Here is a 22,424-nt window from a genome sequence, read left to right as displayed (position 1 = left end):
TTAAGTCACAACATATAGAACATTTGTTTTGTATGCTAATTACAGATTAATTTGGATTTTTTTATCTGTTTTTATAAAAAATATAATAAAATATGTTTGCAAAACTTCTTAGCAATATTTGTTAATTTATTATTATTATTTTTTAATTATTTACAGAGAACTTCAAGATGGTTCCCTTAAAGAAAACAATCTCATGGATGGCTCAAAAATTATTCTCATACCAAATGTTGAAACCGGTTTACTGGTAAGTTGTTGTTTTTTTCTTCCTTTTTTGAGAATTACAAAATTGCTACAATTTTACTTCAATCACACACAATCTACAGAAATATATAAATGTGACAACATTTGAAATAAAAACTCGGTCCCTGAGTTCTTAACAATGTTCATAGATAAATAATTATTTGCTTTTCAATTACATGACGTTCTTAACGTGCCCCTCCGCCTCTCTCCATCAGAAAAAAAGTGCCGCATCTGTTTTTTTGAACCGGTTGTTGAACACGTTCTAATTGTCTTTGCAATGCGGCATTTCTCTATTGTTTACTTAAACTGAATAAATTGTAACAATTTTATTTATTTTTAACACCGCGCAATAAAGTTTTCATTTTGTATCTCTGTCTCTGGCTGTTTAAGTAAGTGCTAAAACAAATATTTACAGAGTAATATTTAAAGGAGGTTGGGTGTAATCAGTTTGGTTATAGAGAGCTTCTAAACTTCCTTTGGATAGGTGGAAAAGACCTCTATGGGCCTTTGAGCAATTCAGAATATTAGAAGAAGTCCTCTGAAAACTACAGAATAGCTGAGAAAAACTTTTAAGGTTTTTTGAATAAGGAAAATGACTTCTAAGTTCTCTGAAGACTAGTTAATAAGTGAAGAAGACATTAAAGGGTTTCACAATTACAAAGAGAACTTCTAAAGTCCTCCAAATAAGTGAAGAAGTCATCTATGGGCATCTGAGTACATAAGAATAGCAGAATAAGTCCTATGGCGACTTCTGAATAAGTGAAGAGAACATCTAAGGGCTTCGGGATATGTAAATATTATCTCTAAGGATTTCGGAATGACGAATATAATGTCTATTCCTTTAATTGATGAATGTGCACTATATCTTAAGAGAAAAAGAAGAAGGGAAGAATACCTCTAAGGGCTTTCGAATAAGGAAATATGATCTCTAAGGGCATCGAAAAGACGAAAATAATGTCTAAGATCGTTTTAATTAACGAATGAATACTTTATCTTAAGAGAAAAAGGCCTCTAAAGACTAAGTTAAGAAGTGAAGAAGACTTTAAAGGGTTTCAAAATGACGAATGGAACTTCTAAAGTCCTATGAATAAGTGAAGAAGACATCTTCAGAATAACAGAACAAGTCCTATGACGACTTCTGAATAAGCGGAGCGGACCTCTAAAGGCTTCCGAAAAGGTAAATATGAATAAGTGAAGAGAAAGACGAAAAGAATGTCTATGGTCGTTTTAATTGACGAATGAGTACTTCATATTTAGAGAAATCCTCTGAAGACTAAGTTATTAAGTAAAGAAGACTTTAAAGGGTTTCAAAATGACGAAGAGAACTTTTAAAGTCCTCTGAGCAAGAAGCTCTATGAGCTTCAGAGTACTTCAGATTAACAAAATAAATGCGATGACGACTTCTAAATAAGTGAAGAGAGTCTCAAAGGGCTTAAGAATAGGTAAATATTATCTCTTAGGGCTGCGGAATGACGAAAATAATGTCTAAGATCCTTTTAATTGACTTCAGAATGGATGAGAATGACCGCTGAGTACTTCAGAATAGACGAAGAAGTCCTCTGATGACGTCAAGACAAATAGGTTAACAAGGACTCTTATAAACTCAAAGTTGCAGTCCCACAAAGAAACAACAATGTGCCAACCCCATGTCAGTCAGAAATCCACAAAGTTATCTACAAGGAAGCTGCACTTGGTAGGCACGGTATATTTGGAGCAATGGAACATGCTCTGTGATGGTAAACGTTTTGAGATTTGAATAGCAGACCGTGGTCCTCAAGAATAAATCCAAAGAAATTGAGATGGCTGAGCACAAATTGAAAGATGGGATAGATCAAACAATTACAGAAGGACTCCAGAATATGTTGTTGCTTAATCTGGCTCTGGGTCTATCTCCAGTTTTAGGAATGTGGTTGCTTCCATCCCATCGAAGCAACCTCAGATCTACTGAAGTTAGTTGAGTAGGTTTGTCAGCATAGTTGAAAAGGTGCAGTGTGTTATGCAGGCCTGCACGGTGTCATCGATCCTTGCCCTACAAGAATTCAGAAGGCTGCACCATCGCGAGCGTATTTGAGCCAAAACTACTCTGGTTTTTCGTGGTAGCTGACGCTCCACATCTGCGATAGATTGGGTATGTTATTCGAAGACCGCATTCACACGATAGTTGCTTATGGCATCTGCGACTGCATCTGTTCGAATGCTTCTTTGACGGGCTGGTTGATCAAGGGGTTCTCTCTTTTAACGTTGATCCTATCTTTCTAGATCATGAAAATACCTCCTGACAGGCCTGGGTGTCCTATCCACCATATGGTGATTAGGATGGCGCTCATGGCATTGTGTTGCCGTGCCGGATGTTTGTGCAGAATGTTTGTGTCCTTCTCTCCAATGATCGATTGAAGTCATAAGGAGACACCCTGTTGCAGTTCTCAGGGCAGCATTCTGGCAGATTTAATTATTTTTCTATGGCGTTGCACTTATACTCCCGAACCACACTGGCGCCGCATTGCTTACCACAGACCGACCTATCGCATTATATGTGGTCAACAAGGTTTCTTTATTTGCACGTCATGTGCTGCCGGCTAGGGACTTGCTAACCTTGTTCCTACATCTCAGCTTGCCGCAGATAGCTGTGGACGATGTGTGGATAACATGAACATGCTGTCGAACGTGAGCCTTAGAATCTTGGGGTACTTGGTAGTCGGAATTCCGCTTCCATTGACCATGACATTGAACTCAGTTCTCACTTCTGCCGTTCATGTGGTGACCAGAGTGGCGTAGATCAAGTTTATATTTCTCGCGTGGAAAAAAGTTTTCATATCAAATAGAAATTCAGCTTTTCGCAAATTACATCAGAAGGGAAGGTACCTGACGCCAAGATCATACAATCAATCATCCGCATACGTTACGACGCAAAGTCGTCTGGAGGAGGCGGAATACATGAGAGCTAGTAAACCTCTAGCTCTCATGTATTCCGCCTCCGGATAAATCGGTCTGATCGATTCACCTTTGCTGGCATTCTGGTCTGGCTTTAGTAGCAGGACCACCCTGCCCATTTAGTAAGATACTCGGCTGTTCACATGTTTGGGTATCAATCGTGATGACTGCTGGCGATACAACAAGCGTGAGTACCAGATAAATGCCGGACATTGTAGTTCAAAATGTCTGAAGAAAAAGTCACCTTACACCCAAGTTCAGCTGCATGATGAGCTTTATGACTCGACTAAATCACTCTTTGTCTGGAATTTGATGAGCACTCATGCTCAATTGGAAACAGGCGGCTGAAGAGGCGGACAGCAAACCAATCGTTCTTAGATCGTAACCAAATCGGTGCGAACTTCTGATGCTACGTGCGATTTCAGATCCGAAATCGTGACGACAGTTGTATGTGCTTGACATAATTTCGGAACGGAATGTCGGGGCAATACCGGATCGAATTCGATTCGATTTAGGAACGAAATCTGAACGGAATTTTTCGAAATTGTTCAGACGTGTCGGACATCGGACATTTTGTTTTCTGGGTTCACTGTGAGGTGTGAGATCCCTATTGTAAATTTTAAGCAGATCTCAAACATCTGTACACAGGAACTCTCGTGCCATTGTAGCTCTTGTTATATTTATTTTGATGCTTGAAGTCCGGAAGAGGTTGCGTAAAATATGTTCATTAATTTCTTACCCATGGGCTGATCCATTGGTTCAACTATCAGTAGCTCTGAATGACTACCCAAAAACCTTCAAATGCTTAAAGATCCACCGGAAAACAGATGAATCTCCAATCAATTCTTTTTTTTTTTTTTTTTTTTTTTGAAGAAAACCATTTATTGCAAAAATTTAAATCTACTTTGGCAACCCTTGACTTGAAGTGGTTATGCTGTTTGGTACTGCCAATTTTATTGTATTGGCCCAATGATTTGACCGGTTAGTTTTCTCTTAGTTTTTTGATTGTATCAAATGTTGTTGTTGTTTTTGCTTCTTGTAATCTGCTTGGCAATTCCGTTGCGCCATTCCGGTCCGAAGATTCGAACAACAATTGTGTTTACAAAATTGTTGTTGCCGGCTGGATGGCTGGCTGACCGGCTGGTTTGGACTGTTGTTATTTTGTTTAAATTCTTTAAAACAATTCTGACATAATACTGCCTGTTTACTGTCCATTTATGGTATTTTAGCTGTCTGTTCAACTTACAGTTAATATATTATATTCCTCTTCCTCCTCATCATCCTGTTGGTCAGTTTTTTATTTTTCTCTTTTCTTTTGAATTTCATGTTTTCTTTGGATGTTTTGTTTATTTTTTATATATATATTTTTTTGCTTTTTTAAGGTGGCGTGTACCGAAAAGTGTGCCTGCTGTCTCTCCGTTAAATACAAAACCAAAAAAAAAAATGGAAATCATCTTTTAATTGTTGCCATTGGCCCTGGTTCCCTTTTTTATTCGGCTTTTGTTCAACGAAATACTGTTATCAGCTGTCCAAAATGTCAATACTTCTTATTGTTATGGTGGTTTTTTGAAGACTTTATTTTTCGCCGTGTAATTTTCATGTCATGTCACATTAGCCCCTCTCCACCTGTAACTTTGGATTAAAATGTTTTAATTGAAAATCAATGACAAATGAATTTGGAGTTTTTTGTGGTCGAAGCGTTTTAAATTATTACAGTATTTTTAAAAAAGGCAGTTCGTAATGTAGAAAGAATTCTCATACAACATACAATACAATTTAAGGGACTGTGGCCACTTACAAATTTTATAAAATCAAGAATTTTTGTCGGTTAATTTAAAAGTGCAGGTACAAAAAAAAATCGATTCGATTGGACAATATGAATAGAATATGTTGCAAAAATTTCGAATCGATCGGACAAAAATTGGCTGAGATATGAGCGTTAGAAAGACAAAATTCATAGTGATTTGTACGTAACATCAAAGTTTGGAACGCGATTTTCTCAAAATGGCATTTTAGAATGCGGTACCCACTGTAGCTCGAAAACGGATGATCCGATCTTCATATGTTTTTGTGGGATTATTATACATATAAAAAGCATTCACTTCAGCGAGAGACTTAAAAAAATTGACGGATTTATGGCGAAAAAATATCAATTATTTTGGATAAAATCGAAATTTGGACTTTGACAGTTCGCATTTTTTAATTGATATTTTTAATTCCGTTTTGCTTAAGTGCAGGATTATTAGGTTCTACAGTGGGTACCGCAAACTGCTTTAGTGAAAACAGTGTTTCGTAGGGGCCATTTGTCCGAACTCTGTGCTATATTATGAAAAAAAACGAAAGTATCTTAAGATCTATCAGATGAAAAAAATCATCAAAAAATTGGTAGATTTCTTGTAAAAAATTCATGAAAATTTTCCTTTTTCGTGCTCGATGAGTGGCCATAACCCCTTAATTGGTTAATCGATTTTTTTCATACCAAAAGTTTTAATTTTGCCTTTAAAAAAATTAAATTTATAAGCAAAAAGATCCCCAGAGAAAATGCAAATTTCTTTACTGTTAAAATTCAATTATTATGACTAATCGCTTTATGAAACATGTGAGTAATATACTTGCATTTGCTTTTCAAAAAAATATTTCAAAATTAATTAGAGAAAACAAGCAAATTGTTGATTATTCAAAAAGTGAAAATACCAAAACAAAATTTAAAAATAAAACATTTAACATTATAAAAGAAAATAAAAATAAATTTACAAAGAAAACAAACACAACATTCTCAAATCGAATCATTTATAAAGTGACCACAACAAAAAACAACAGCAGCAGCAACAACAACAAAGAAAGAAATTCTTAAACTATTTTTAAAACAAAATTTCTTGAAATAAAGACAATTTATACGATTTATCTAAGACCAAAAATAACATCATGCAGACGTTGGATGGATGGCTGTGGCACACACACTCCCAAGCCATATGATTTTTGTTTATTTTTTTAAGTTACAGCTCTTAGATATACATATATACTAAATATATTTTAATGGAAATATTTTGTCTTGAGAGACAAACTCCTCAGTCACGAATAGTGGTGTTTCATATATAGTGGGAAAAATCAGCTGTTAAGTGGGAAAAAATTTTGTTCGGATTTTTTGTTCTATTGTACAAGCAAATTCCTCTCCCGGAAGATTAATTTTCTTAAATATCTATGGCACTGAAATTGCCACATCCCACTTTTGCCGGTGGTTGAGCAGCTCAAAGTCTAATAATATTTGTTCCCCTGAATACCCAACTTAAACTAATTTTGTTATCATTTACCTAGCCTATTTGAACAGTTATTTAAATAATATTCCCAATCTGCCTTTTTATATTTATGTGTAATTTTATTTATTAACCTATCGTCATTATTCCTTACAAAAATAACAAATATTTGTAATATTTTTAGAATTATAAATAAATGTTTTCAATTTCGTACTATTTATATGTTTCTATATTCTATTTGTTTTTAATTTTGCATTTATTTCTGATGACTTGTTTTCTTTTATTCTCAAATTTCTGTCAACAACAAAGGGGGACTCTCATCATCAGCAGAATTTAAAAAAAAAAAATTGTCACAGCAAAAAAAAAAAAAAGAAAACAAAATTGATTCAAATAATATGCGTGAGAGTATGAACAAAAGACTTAAATTGCTAATTGAAATTTTTTCTCATTTCTAAATATACAATTTCCATTTTTTTATATTATTAATGAAAAGAACAATATATACAAAACAATTAACATTGTTCAGTGTAGACAGATGTCAAGACAAATAATTTATTATCTACTCAAAGAAACCATTTGACAAGCTATGATGTTTAAAAGTTCTATTTTTTAATTAAAAAAAATTAGGATTGGATATATGAATTCCATTTTTTGTATAGATAAGTCCTCAAAGATTCAAAAATTTCTCTGATTGATACTTGGCTCTATTGGAATTTTTCAGCTATCCACCCCGACACAGGAAAAAATAACAATTTCCGTCTGTCCGTACGTCCGTCCTATTACTACTAGAATGTTTTGGTATTGCAAATGGGCTATATCGGTATAGGTCCACGCCTTTATTATAGCCCCCATAGAACGGTACTTTCCGATTTTTGGTATTTGGAAGGTTGTGGCCACAATAATCCACCGAAATGGCTGAAATTTTGTATTTAGTCTCCATTAGGAGTATTGAACTTTCTCCTCTAAATTTGTCGGTATATGTCCACGCCTTCATATAGCCCCCATAGAACGGTACCTCCCGGTTTCCGGTATTTTGAAGGTTGTGGCCTCAATATTCCACCGAAATGGATAAAACTTGGTATTTAGTCTTCTTTTGGGGTAAAAAACTTTCCCCCAGCTATTTGTCGGTACGGCGTCATATAGCCCCCATAGAAGGATACCTCCCGATTTTCGGTATTTTGAAGGTTGTGGCCACAATAATCCATCGAAATGGCTGAAATTTGGTATTTAGTTTTCATTTGGAGTATAAAACTTTCCGTATGAAATTCGTCGGTATAGGTCCACGCCTTCATATAGCCCCCATAGAACGGTACCTCCCGATTTTCGGTATTTTGAAGGTTGTGGCCACAATAATCCACAGAATTGGCTGAAATTTGGTATTTAGTCTTCAGTTGGTGTATAAAATTTTCCGTATGAAATTTGAAGGTTGTGGCCTCAATATTTCTCCCAAATGGCTGGTATTTAGTCTTCCTTGAGGGTATAATACTTTCCCCCAGAAATTTGTCGGTAAGGTCAACGCCTTTATATAGCCTCCATAGGACGGTACTTCCCGATTTTCGGTATTTTGAAGGTTATGGCCTCAATATTTCTCCCAATTGGCTGAAATTTGGTACTTAGTCTTCTCTGGGCGTATAAAACATTCCCCCAGTAATTTGTCGTTATAGGTCCACGCCTTCATATAGCCCCATATAACGGTACTTTCCGATTTTGGGTATTTTGAAGGTTGTGGCCACAATAATCCACAGAAATGGCTGAAATTTGGTATTTAGTATTCATTTGGGGAATAAAACCTTCCGTATGAAATTCGTCGGTATAGGTCTACGCCTTCATATAGCCCCCATAGAACGGTACCTCCCATTTTTCCGTATATTGAAGGTTGTGGCCTCAATTTTCCACAGAAATGGCTTGAATTTGGTATTTAGTCTTCATTAGGGGTATTCAACCTTCTCTAAATTTGTCGGTATATGTCCACGCCTTCATATAGCCCCTATAGAACGGTACCTCTCGATTTCCTGTACTTTGAAGGTTGTGGCTTCAATATTCCACCGAAATGGCTGAAATTTGGTATTTAGTCTACGTTGGGGGTATGCAAATTTCCCCCAGAAATTCGTCAGTATAGGTCCATGTTTCGATATAGCTCCCATAGAACGACCTCCAGGTTTTTGTATTTCTGAAGGTTGTGACATCAATATCCCACTGAAAGATTTGTTATTTAATCTTCCATGAGGTTATAAAATATTCCAGAAGAGTATTATCAGTATAGATCTACGACTTCCTATATCCGCCATAAAAGCGTAACCCTTTGTTTTCCATATTTTGAAGGTGTTAGCCACATTATCTTACCGGAAAGTTGGTAGTTACTTTTCTTTGAGTCTTAAAACTTCCCGCCATAAATTTGTAGGTGTAGATCAACGTTTTGATATAGCCCCCATAGAACGGTATTTTGAAGGTTACCCACATTGTTTTACCGCAATTGCTGAAATTTGGTATTTATTCTTTTTCATAAACGAAAGGAAACGAATTCTTCCATTTTACTTCAATACAACTCATGGTGGAGGGTATTACAAGTGCGGCCCGGCCGAACATAAAGCCGTTCTTACTTGTTCAGGCCAATCATGAATATTTCCCTCGAAATTTTCGGCACGGAAAATAATTTTAAAAAAGTTGATTTCTTTTAAAGTCAATATTTTAAAACGTTAAAAGCTACTGGAATCAGTTAGTTATGCAATATTCTCGCCGAATCGACAAAAATATTCAGGGTAATCATGAATAAAAATTCCGGGCGAATTTTTTCCCTTTCCCCAATTTTACAATTTTTTATTTCCATATTTATGTGCAAAAAGGGAATATTTTTGTCGATTCGACGAGAATATTACATAATTAAGTGATTCTAGTAGTTTTCAACATTTTAAAATATAGATTTTAAAAGAATTTATTTCACTTTTCAAAATTATTTTCCGTGCGGAAAATTCCGCGGGAAATATTCATGATAGCCCTGATTACCTTTTTGAACATAAATATGGAAATAAAAAATTGTGAAATAGGGGAAAGGAGGGAACAAATTCCGCACGGAATTTTCATTCATGATTGCCCTGGTTATAATTAAAGGCAATTTTCAAGGTCTGATAATATACAAAAAAAAAGAATATTGGATGGCATTACAGTGGGATTACGTAAAGTTTTTTATTTTATTTTTAACACAGGAAAACCCCTTCTGTATTTTTAGAAATATTTGTGTTGAAACAAAGAAATTCCTTAGGGATTTATACTTTCTTTGTTTCTTTCTTCCTTCCTCCCCCACTTTCACCAGAACAGAAAACAATACAAAATTACTAAAAATTCAAACGCCTTCAAGTTGTGTGTTGAAGTGAAGTGAATTCAGCAGCTACTAAATTAACATTTGTTCGTGATTTTTTTTTTTTTTTTGTGAACAAATTAATGAGAATGCAATAAATTACAAAAATTATAGCTTACAATCGCCAGCGCCAGCCAGCAATATCAATATTTCGTTTCAAATATGCATACAATGATGGAATCAAACTGATTCAATTTGTTGAATTTCAAAAGAGACTACGTGTTATTTTATTCGAATTCGAAATAAAAAATAATTCATTTCCATTCACCTTTTTGATTCAATTATAAAACTTCCAATTTTAAAATGTATTTGTCATTTAATTTATTAAAAAAGCACCATTACTTTAAGATAACACAAACCCCTGATTTATTCACTCACTTTACTGACTTTACTCAACGCTTGTCTTTAGAAAACTGAAGAAAACAAGAACAAAAATAATTCATAAAAGTTTTTTCATTTCCTCTTCGCTTGCTATGTTGGTTAACTGTGTGTTACAGAAAAAAATTACTGCTTGTGGATGAACAAATTGCAAAAACAACAAAAAAAGAACGAAACACACGTGTTTGGCCGCATACCGCATATAAACCACCAAAGCAAAAACAAATTTGTTTACCCTCCCGTCTTCGCTCCTGCGTCCTCTATTACACAATACACCAGCTATGCTCACCCATATACGATAACGGATGTACAACAACTACACACTTTCTCTTCATTTTAATCTGCCATTGTTTAGCAAAGGCAAGACACTCTCAGAGAGGCTAATGCCTAAAATATTTGAGCATGACTGCCATACACACAGCTCTTTATTGTAAAATAAGCTCTTTATTATAATGAGCTCTGTTGTTATTAGCTTGTTTACATAACATTGTAATGGGTTATTCGACTCATGTGGCCTCCAAAGTTTTGCCGGGTATCGGCTTACATTGACTTAAAAAATTACCCAAAAACATAAATAAAAATTTTAAAATCATTTTGAGATCATCAGGGAGACACCGTGGTGCAGTGGTAAGCACGTCCGTCTTGCAATCGGAAGGGCAAATCCTCTCAGTGTAATGCTGGCTTACATTTTCAGGGCATTTCAATGAAAACCTACTTTACAAGTGGTGTCGTAAAACACGCTATTCGGACTCGGCTATAAAAAGTTGGAACCATATCATTAAGTCAATATAAATCGGCTTGCACTCATTGATATGAGAAAATTCTCCCATGTTCCTTCGGGTATGTTGTGGGAACATATACGAGTATATGTATGTTATTTTGTGCGTGAGGTTTTTTTTTTATCGAATCACCTTATATGTACGATTTTATCTAATCTTAAATAAAAACTTATCAAAATATGATACAGGGATATGAGGTTGTAAAAAACTTATGACACTAGAACAGATGTCAACATTTTTGTGAGAACAAACATAGAAAGCCGTTCTTTAGAGATAAACTGGAGCTTTATCATGCTAGGATAAACTTAATTTTTCAGGATATTCAATAGATTAGTTAAAATTCTAGGATTTAAAAAATATTTTTATTTCCTCGCAATTGACATTTCCATTAAAAACAAAAAAATCTGCTTCAATTTCCGGTGTAAATATTTATAAATTAATTTATTTCACAAATTTCCCCTTTGCCTTCGATAAGAAGAAGAACAAGAGGAATACCCGAAAATAAGGTCAAAAATTATGCATACAGCGGAGATAATTTGTCACTTTACATTAACGCTTTAAGATTCACTTGACGCCACCGTTCATTGCCGCTGGATTGTGTGGGTGGCTGTTTGCGAAATTTATTTATGCACGAATCTTTAAGAAAATACACTCACACTGGGAGCACCAAATGTTTAACAGCATAACAAAATTCTCTTAATTTTCTGCTTCTTAAATTTATGATACCTCTTTTTGAAAAAAAATGACAAGATTCAGACAAATAATTTTACAAAGGATCGGTGAATCGGGAATCTTGGGATTCAAAGGAAAAATTGCTGGGAGAACTTAAGTCAATACGAATTTGAAATACATTCAAGGCAAAGGAATATTTAATATGCTTATTTTTTATAAGTTAAAAGATTTTTTTTTTGTAATTGGCAATGTTTTTATTTATCACCTCTGAACTTTATTTTGCATAGAAGGAAGAACATTAACGTAAAGTTATTATTTCCACTGTTCCAAAACCTGCAAAAATCTACAATTTTTTACAAATTTAAAAAGCAAAAAAAGTCATAATTTAAAAAAGGAAACTTTGGAGATTCTGGATGAAAGACATTATTTTGTATTCGATAAAAAATCGTAACAAAAAATTGTTTTTGCAAATACCAAGAATTATTCATGGTCGGTCCTCTTTCTCTATGCTGTCTCATCCACACAGTACATAAATATTTAAATTTTTTTCTTGCCCAGACAAAGAAACATTACAAGTTTTACAAATTTCCCTACAGTTTGTCATGAAATAAAATAAAAATGTCGTGGAACGAATTTACGGCCAAGAAACAATTATTGCCAAAAAATACACATAATTTGACCATAAAAAGAAACAATATTTTCATGAATGGTTAATGTGAACAAATAATTGTTGTTATACTCGCACTGGACGAAAGGAATCGCCACCATCAACGAATTACGATTTTGAAGCGGGCTTGGTTGTTTTTATATTTAACTGAGAAAAATTCTGTTTACATAAAGAAGAAAACAAATACACTTTGCAACGAAGCGGGAATAGTGACAATAAATAATAAAAATACAGTGGTGCAAAGGAGAATCAATTTTTTTACAGGTGCAATTTTTTGGTGAAAGTATGGATAAATTAACACTTTCACAAGGCCAAACAAAATTGCCTGAAGGTGCGCTCCAATGCTTTTGCGATGAAGTAGAGAGTTCTTAACTATTGTCTTGGTTACAATTTTTGTCTTAGCAATGGACCGAAAATCTCAATGGTTTGGCTGTTGTAAGCCAAAATAAAAAAGTGACATAAAATGGTGAATTTTCTATATTTTCGACTTTTTGACCATGAAAACAAAGTTTTTTTCTAAGTAATATGTTTAGGTAAATTCTAGCACCCAGACAATAGCTACAACTGTATTTTTGAAAATAAGTCAAATTTTCAAAAGTTTACAAGAAAATTTGCAAATTATCCAAAAAAGAAAAGAAACTGCAAGTCAAATATGTAAGCTCGATTTTCACCATAGACGTATGGTATAGTGGACTTTTATTTGCTCGTACAATCCCAAGAATCGGAAACGCGAAGCGTCCATTAAGATTTTTTCCTTTCATACTATTCGCCCCATCGCGTCGCTCTATATAGATAGGTCCACGTTTTGGAGTTGCCCCATAAAACGAATCGCTATAAGGAATTTCGAAGGTATTAGTCGCATTTGCCCTCCGAATTGGTTGTAATTTGAGATTTTGTGTTTGCAGAGTTTAAAAAACACTTGTACCAAAAATTGTTTATATAGGTCAATATTTTGAGGTAGCAACGCGTTATAAGTGGACACAATTTTGGTCAAATGTATTGTAGGCTCATAGAATTTTTGGTATTGAAAATAGGTTATATAAATAGATCAACGTGTGGGGTTGCCACCCATATAACAAGACGCATCGCTTTAAGGCCATATCGGCTGTTCACTCCTTCGGGTACCCCCCACAAAAGTTCAAATCTCTTGGCTAAAATTATGCGCACCTTATTCCTCAGCCGGTCGAAACACACAAGAATTTAATTTATCACCAAAAGTCATAACAAAGGTGAGAAAACAGCTTTAACCGCTTCACATTATTAAACTCGCTCTCTGTGTTGAGGAAGCCGCCAGCGTGAACTCTTCAAATTCTTCTCAATGTGTCCAACCACCTTATGTAGGGATGTTTCCAATGATTTACCCTTGCTGAGATTTGCTGATCTGTTTGGGATCTAATTGTGTTCTAATATTCAGATCCAGTAACCTTTCTTCCATAGTTTTTAATAGAAAGGAAGAAAGGCCAATTCGTCTATAGTCCTTGGGTAATGTGTAACACGACTTCGTCGCCTTGTAGATGTAGGTCACTTTTACCTCTTTTCACAGACTAGATATGTATTTTTGAAATGCCAGCCGGCTTTAAAAATCTACGTTAGAATTGCCAGCTTCTGAAACATTGCCGGTATTATAGCGGTCCCGGTGATTCGAGTGTGATTGTGACTTGCTGTAGACAGGACACCATCAAAATCCGCACAATCGGGAAAGTGAACCCCTGATAGCATATCCAAAGACTCTAGTCCAGAGTTAGTCCAGGAACCATTGCTCCATTAGATAATATCTGTGGATTTGGGGTCCTTATCGAGTATCTTGCTAAACCTAGCCGCTTCATTAACTCCCTCTATAGACTCACTTAAAAATAAGCCAAGAGTTCCGCGCTTAGCTTTCCTGATTTCACTCTTGTATTTATTGAAATTAATCTTATAAATATCCCAATCCGTACTGGGTTTCATCAAGCAATGCTTGACCTAATTTTCAATTTGAGGTTCCTAGCGGCCACAACACCTCTCCACTGAAATTTGTCAATATAGGTCCAGGTTTTTGGAATAACCACCATATTATAGGTTATTTGAGAATTGTAACTATTTTCTGACCGAACTATGTACCTGTTATTTGACATTTGAAGTTAAAAGTGGTCACAAAACGCTTCCACCAAAAATTGTCAATTATGAGCAGTTATCTAAGAACAAGTAAAAAAGTATCAGTTGGCTTTTCCGACAGAGAAATACACTCAGCCTGTGTGACTTGAATTTTTCCAAAAAAAAAAAAAAGTAAGAACGGCGAACTTGATATACCCTCCACCATGGGTTGTATTGAAGTAAAGAGGAACAATTAGTTTCCTTTCGTTTATGAAGAAGACTAAATACCATTCTATGGGGACTATATCAAAACTTCGATCTATACCGACAAATTTCTGGCGGAAAGTTTTTAGACTCAAAGAAGGCTAAATACCAAACTTCCGATATTTCGGTAAGATAATGTGGGTAAAACCTTCCCAATACCGAAAATCAAGAGGTACGCTTCTATCCCCCATAGAAACGTACCCTTGATAGAACAAATTTCAGTCATTTCGGTGGGATATTGACGTCACAGCCCTCAGAATTAACGAATTTCAGTCGGAAAGGTTTTTACCTCCAACGTGGACTAAATACCAAATTTCAACCATTTCGGTGGCTGATTTTCGGAATTTTGAAGATACCGAAAAAATTGTGGGGGAAGTTTTGTACCCCCAACGAAGACTAAGAATCAAATTTCAGCCATTTCGGTGTGATATTGAAGCTAAAACCTATAAAATACCGAAAATCGACTGGTACCTTTCTATGGGGGCTATTTGAAGGCGTGGACCTGTACCGACAAAATTCTGGGAAAACGTTTTATACCCCCATCGAAGACTAAGTACCAAATTTCAGCCATTTCGGTGTGATAATGAAGCTAAAACCTTACAAATACCGAAAATCGAGTTGTAACGTTCTATGGGGCTATTTGAAGGCGGGGACCTATACCGACAAAATTGTGGGGGAAGTTTTGTACCCCCAACGAATACTAAGTAATAAATTTCACCAATTTCGGTGTGATAATGAAGCTAAAACCTTCAAAATACCGAATACCGTTCTATGGGGGCTATATCAAAACGTGGACCGATATAGCCCATTAGCAATGCCAAACATCCTAGGAGTAATGGACACTTCTATACCAACAAAGCTCTTTCGTAAAAATTGCATGCTGTATCTTGATTTCAACAGACGGACGGACAGATGGACATGGTTATATGGACTTAGAATTTTACCCTGATCAAGAATATACATACTTTATGGGGTCTCCGATGAATATTTCGTTGTGTTACAAACGGAATGACAAATTTAATTAAATCCTCCATACATGTATGGTGGAGGGTATAAAAACTTATGTATTTAGGGGGTTTTGGGCGTATGAGCTTGCCGACAAAAATAAAGAATTTTATTAAAGCTTAAAAGCTATGCGGGGGAGGTACCTATAGGAATAGACCGACATAGTCTATTGGGAAGAGGGTTTTATTTTGGGAGTCATTCCGGCCACTAGTCATTTCTGTTGGTCAGCATATAATTTAGAACTTTTGACCTAATCGGTCTCTCCCAATTTTTCCGAACATTTTTGAATTTTTGTGGGGGACGTTCCAGAGGGATTGGACCGATATGGCCCATCTTCGAACTTAAGTTAATTTGGCCAAAATATTACGAAAGTCAAATTTTGGACCAAATCGAGCCAGACGGACGGACATGGCTAAATCGACTCCAAATTGTCTGAAACGGATTTCGTCCCAACATACTTGGGGTCTAAAATCATTATTTCGATGAGGCACATTTTGCCCGCATGAAAGTATATATTCCCTCGTTAGCATAAATGCTGAGGGTATAAAAACTCTTGTGTCCATTCTGCCGATCCGATTTATGAAGCCTTATCTCTTGTATTTTATGAGTTATCCGATAATATATCAAACGAATCGGTAGGTATGGGGAACATCAAGTCAGCAGGTGTTACATATGAGGGAGTGATGCATAAACTTTGTTATCTTCCGTGACTGAAGATTCTTAAGTAGATTTTTTTTTCATAAAGTCAAAACAATCAATTTCTTCAATGGCTGAGCAAACTGTCCACAGTGCTCCTGGTCGCTCCTCCTTAGTCATAATCAAACAAATAATTTTGATGACGAGCGATTGTTCGTGGAGAGCTACAATATTCACCAACGCCCTTTTGCAATTAAAATAATTCTTTTTACCAATTTCTTTGTCATTCGAAACATTAACATTCTTTGGCATAAACTTATTATTATTGTTATGATTTTTATCGTTTATTATTCTTTTTGTTTTGTTTCTTTTTTTTCTTCGTTTATCATCATCATTGTCGTTTACACAAGGCAAACAAACAAACAGAAATTATCTTTTGTCTTGTTGGCTGGCGGACGGCTTAGAGGTGGGAGAAGAAATATATGGTGGTGGACATAAAAATATTATTTTAAGTTTATTCGATTTTTTTTTTTTTTTTTTTTGAATGACTGAATTTTGTGAGTAACAACTGACTGATGGATGGACAGAAGAAATGCATACTAGTGACGTATACAGCTAACACAAGAATAGGATAGGAACGTGTAACTAAGTGGTGATATAGAACTCATGGCCTCTGAGAACTGTTTGATTTGGAATACGTTTATGCCTAAATCTTCCTTCACTTATCTGCCTTCTTTCAACAAAGAAAGAAAAATCACCAAATATATTTTAAAATGTTACTTACTGCTTTAATTTTAGTTCATAAAACGTCTGGTGCAAAATGAAAACAATAACAACACCCATAAACAAATAAAAAGCCACACAGCATCGATGCCGAAATATTTGCATCTGTGTTTCTTTGTGTTTTGTATAGAACTTTTAACGCCCAGTAGCTTTTGTTTTTTTTAACTGAATGAAAAGTAAAAAAAAACAAAAAAAAAAAAAAAAAAAAAACGCTGGAAAGATGATGTGGAACCATGCACCAAAGCCCAAGTCACCATATCTTTTCGTGCTGACTTGTCCTGTCATTCTGTTCTTATGAAAAAATTATGACATCTTTCACATCACATTTTCATAAATTTTCTATTCGCAAAAAAGTTCACACACACACCAAGCATCCATAACAACGATGGTGTCTGCCAGCAAAAAATTTATAACAATTACAAAAAAAAAAAAAAAAAAAAAACACCAACATCGTAAACAATTTAAATACAACCCATGTTGTCAAGACAGTGTTTTTATTCTATATGTCCAGCGAGTGTTGAAATACGCACAGGAGGACAGTTCACACTTTGTACAATAGGCTGGCTGACTTGTTGGCATGTGAGATTTCTTTTTCTTAATTTTTTCCACGACAATTTGCAAAAATTATTTGTCACAACCAATTTTCAAATCATTTTGACAAATAATTGAAAACATTCCCATGACAGCCAAACAACAGCAACGGCGGCAGTTCATGGTAATACATAAGCTTTTTTGGATTGAATATATTTTTTCGTAAAGAATGGATTTAGATATTATACCAAATGGGGGATAGGATTTTTTCCAACAAGAAAAAATTCTAAAATTCTTTAACTGATGGCGAACTTCAAAATGTTTCTCTTTACTAGAATTTTGGATTGAAATTTTGACCTATATAATTGTTCCACAAACATCCCAGACGGGACAGGGGAGACTTCTCTCATATCAATGAGTGCACCCCGATTCATATTAGCTCAATGATATGGAACCTACTGTTTATCGCCGAGTCCGAACGGCGTGTCTTACGACACCACTTTATAGAGAAGTTTTACATGACTGAAATACTCAGGAAATGTCGCCAACATTACTGAGGGGTATTTTGCCACCGTTGAAAATTTTGATGTTGCCTGTCCGGGGAATCGAACCAACGACCTTCTGCGTGCAAGGCGGGTGTGCATACCATTGCACCACGGTGGCATACCATTGCACCACGGTGACCTACTTCAAAATAAATTTTTCAATATTTTTTTAATGTACTTGAGGTCTGATACAATTGCTTCTGAACGGTATAACAACAGAGGTATTATATACCTTTATTTTATGTAGTGTGACGTCTGTTTCGTTTTTTAATAAACCAATACTGCCAAAATGGGCGGCATAAGCCTGTAACATTGATTGTGAACCATACGAGGTTTTAGCCTATACTTACTCAGGACAGTGACTTGAAAAAATCACTTTGCAAAAAATGGAATTTACTGGTGAATTATTCACAACTTTCGACGTGTATAATCACCGCAAGATTGTATCGATCAAATTAAATCTTTGTATGTCGATAAAGGACCATCCTATACGGCTATGAAAAACTGGTTTAATGAATTCAACCGTGGTCGGCCCTCGCCAAAAACGAAGGTTGTTAGGGTAGCCCAAAATCGGTCGTTGTGCCAGAAAAAAATAATGCGAGATCGCATGTTAAATATCGTGAGATTGAGACATCCTTGGAAATTTCTTCCACCAACTAACATTTGAAATTTTATAAACACCTGGTCGCAAAAATGGATTTTTCTCGTTTGATCCAGCAAAATTGGACAATCGCTCAAAAAAGGCTCCTGTGAATTAGTTCAAAGAAATTGTGCATAAAATTGATCGCGGTGCTTCAAACGACGTTAATATGATCGTCATTGACGACGAATCTAGGATCTATCCTTAGGATCCTTAAACAACAGAAGCAATCGGCCGTTTGGGTCTTCAAAAGCGAGCCAAATCAAGCGAAAGTTGTTCATGTAAGAAGCACTTCGAAGCAAAAGGTTGCCTGTTTCTTCAGAAAAATTTACCGTGTGGCGACTATACGGCTTTAGAAATATAGGACGGCTAATTTTGAGTGTTACACTACAATTTATTTGTCTCCTGAGAAATTCGAAAAACGAACAAGAGAAGACAAATCATTCTGCATCATGATTCAAACCAGCACCTGTTTGACCGGACAAAACGTGGAATTGATGGGTCACCCGCCGTGCAGCCTTGACTGGGGACCCAATGACTTCATTGGAGCGAGTGTTGAAATACGCACAGGAGGACAGTTCACACTTTGTACAATAGGCTGGCTGACTGGCACGTCAAGAAAAAAAGGCGTGGTCAACTATTTTTGTTGCCTGAAGATGCAGTAAAAGCGTTCAAACACATGTTTTTTAGAAGACAAATCATTCTGCATCATGATTCAAACCAGCACATGTTTGACCAGACAAAAAGTGGAATTGATGGGTCATCCGCCGTGCAGCCTTGACTGGGGACCCAATGACTTCATTGGAGCGAGTGTTGAAATACGCGTTCAAAACCCATGTTTTGGATGTGTCTCATTCGGAGTGGAAAAATTGCTTCGCCAATAAGTTTGAGTGCTCGAAAAAGTGTATAAATCATGCTGGAGACTACTTAAGAAAACAATAAAACCGTTTTTGATGGTAAATATTCGCGTTTTCATTGTTATGCCAGATAGTTATCGTTCAGCTCTCGTATAAGAGAATATGGCCACTAAAAGTCGACAAATTCACGCAGAGAAAAAATATTTTGTTGGAACAAAAATATCTGTTTTGGTTCCAAAAATGTATTTGTTTTGTTCAAACATTGTAATCCAAATCCAAAAATACCATCTTTTGTTCCAAACATAGAAAACAAAAACAACTTTCGAATTTCCGCAATATTGTAAAAATTGTTAACAATACCGATTGTAGGAACTATCATAGTCTAATTTTGTTTACAAAAAGTATTGTCAACCCAGAAAACAAGCCCAGAAATTTTTGATTTGATTGCATATACTTCTCATATACACTTTTCGCATAACTTGGATATAAATGTCGCGTATAATATTGCAATCATTGATGAACACAATACATGGTTTGCTGCATTGACTGACAACAAAGACAAACAAAAAGCCACAAGCACCCACCACAACATAAGGAATAATTAAACACCATAACAAACTCCGGTATAACACCAAACCTCAAAGCACAATGAAGATAGAAGAATGAAACAAAACAGAAACAAATAAAAACAAGAGTCTCCTTGTTGGTATACATACACACAAAAACAAAGATAAAGGCATCATGTCATACAAACAAAACTCACCATAATTGTTTTTTTTCAACACGGCATCGAATAGCGAGAGAAGAGAAAAAATTGTCGAAGAAAAGAGAGAACTATTGTCCAGTTGACAAAAACAATTTTTGGATTTAACAAAACCCAATTGTTGGAATCAAAATACTACATTGGGAAATTAACAATATCTTTACAATACATATTTTGCTCTTCGAATATTGTTGGATCAATCATATTTTTTTCTCTGCGTGTAGCTGAAAAACTTATGTTATATTTTTAGGGCTGTTAAGTTAATTCACCTTAAGAATTCAATTTCACCACACTCGGCATTTTTATACCCGCAGCCTTTAGGCTAACGAGCCTTATCGAAATAATGGTTTTAGACCCCAACTCTAGACCCCAAATCCGTTTCCGACAGTTGGAGTCGATTAAGCCACCGATTTGGTCTATACTTTGCACATAGTAATTTTTCGAATATGGACTATATCGGTTTACTCCTTCGGGTACCTACCACACAAAATTTCGGAAAAGTGCAATTTAAGACTTCCTCTCAAATCCTTTTGATTTTTGTTGTAACAACTTGTATTCGCTGCCCCCATTACGACGGTGCAAGTTATTTCAGGGGCAAGTTCACACTTAATGAGAAAATGGTCTGAGAGCTGTAAAAACCTGATATGGCATGATGGATGGATGGAGCGCGCGGTAAGTGCGCAAATTTAAATCAAGTTCTAAGATGTGCCATTTCCGTCCATTCCTTTGGCTACCTTCCCCACAAAAGTTCAAAACTTTTTGCTAAAATGGTGCACACGATAACTCTCGAAGGCAGTAACCGATTTGATCCATACTTTGGACACGTAATATTTCTACTATACAAATATCAGGTCAGATTATGGAATATTGATGTCAACTTCTTCGGGTACAGTTTAGGACCTCCCCTCGAATCATTTTGATTTCTTTTTTGGAACATGTTGCATTCAAGGCCCCTATTGCGATGATACAAGTTATTTTAGTTGCAAGTCCATATTTCTTGAGAAAAATATCGGAAAGCTGTAAAAACCCGTTAAGGCACCAAGTCTAGTGGATGTAGCGCACGATAATTCTCCATCGGATATACCAATTCGATCCAAAATTTGGCAGTCGGAATATTTTGCGCAAATTTAAATCAAGTTCTAAGATGGGCTATTTCCGTCCACACCTTTGGGAGTGATATTTCTACTAGAAATAGATCAGTTTATAATATGGACTATATATGTCAACTCCTTCGGGTACTTCACACAACATATCGGAAAATTGCTGTTTAGGACCATCTCTCGAATCGCTGTGATTTTTCTTGCAACAGGTTGTACACAAGGTCCCTATTACGATGGTACAACTTTTTTGAGTGGCAAGTCTATACTTCTTGAGAAAATGACCCGAAAGCTGTAAAAACCCCCTACGGCCAGCAAGTGTAGGGGCAGACTTTTCATACCGTAATATTTTTTCAAATATTAGATACAATTCTAAGGTGGTGCTTATAGGTCCACTTCTTTCGGTACCTTCCACACAAAAGTTCCAAAATATTCGCAATTGATTTGTTCCACACTTTGGATATCGAAATACTGTGACCAATAGGGTGACGAATTTTTTACAACCTCGTATCCCTGTATCATACATATTTTGATGAGCTTTTAACTAAAATTAGATAAAATCTTAACAAAAAGCTTTTAAAGTCTTTATATATGAGATTTTTTGAAAAAAAAAAATTGAGTAACTTTAAGCACATACATATATAACTCAAAACAAGCTTTAAAGCCACACGACATAACCAAAATTACATAAGCTTTTGTTTTTCACCAATTTTATCGTCATATCATTACATATATATCATTTTATATCATATATAACTTTATTCCATACTCTAAAGCCACACGTTAAAGCTTTCATACGAAACTTTAACAGCTTTTGGGAGAGATCGGAGGTGAAGCAGCTCCTTCTGAAAACCACCTAAAAACATACGTTTTTTATACCCTCCACCATAGGATGGGGGTATATTAAGTTTGTCATTCCGTTTGTAACTACTCGAAATAATCATTGTAGACCCC

The 22,424-nt window shown here is 35.5% G+C and overlaps 1 protein-coding gene across 1 annotated transcript in view; it reads left to right on the top strand.

The window, feature by feature from the left end:
- stx (ubiquitin-like domain-containing protein stuxnet) overlaps nucleotides 1-22,424 on the top strand; it is a 102,229-nt gene that overhangs the window by 57,424 nt on the left and 22,381 nt on the right. Inside the window, exon 2 of the mRNA XM_073973784.1 lies at nucleotides 157-244. Coding sequence (XP_073829885.1) covers nucleotides 157-244 — 88 coding nt within the window. The remainder of the gene's footprint in view (nucleotides 1-156; nucleotides 245-22,424) is intronic.

Source organism: Musca autumnalis, unplaced genomic scaffold (assembly GCF_047663935.1).
Source record: "Musca autumnalis isolate F117 unplaced genomic scaffold, ASM4766393v1 scaffold_3, whole genome shotgun sequence".
Classification (NCBI taxonomy): Eukaryota; Metazoa; Arthropoda; class Insecta; order Diptera; family Muscidae; genus Musca; species Musca autumnalis.
This window is presented reverse-complemented; position numbering and strand designations above follow the sequence as displayed.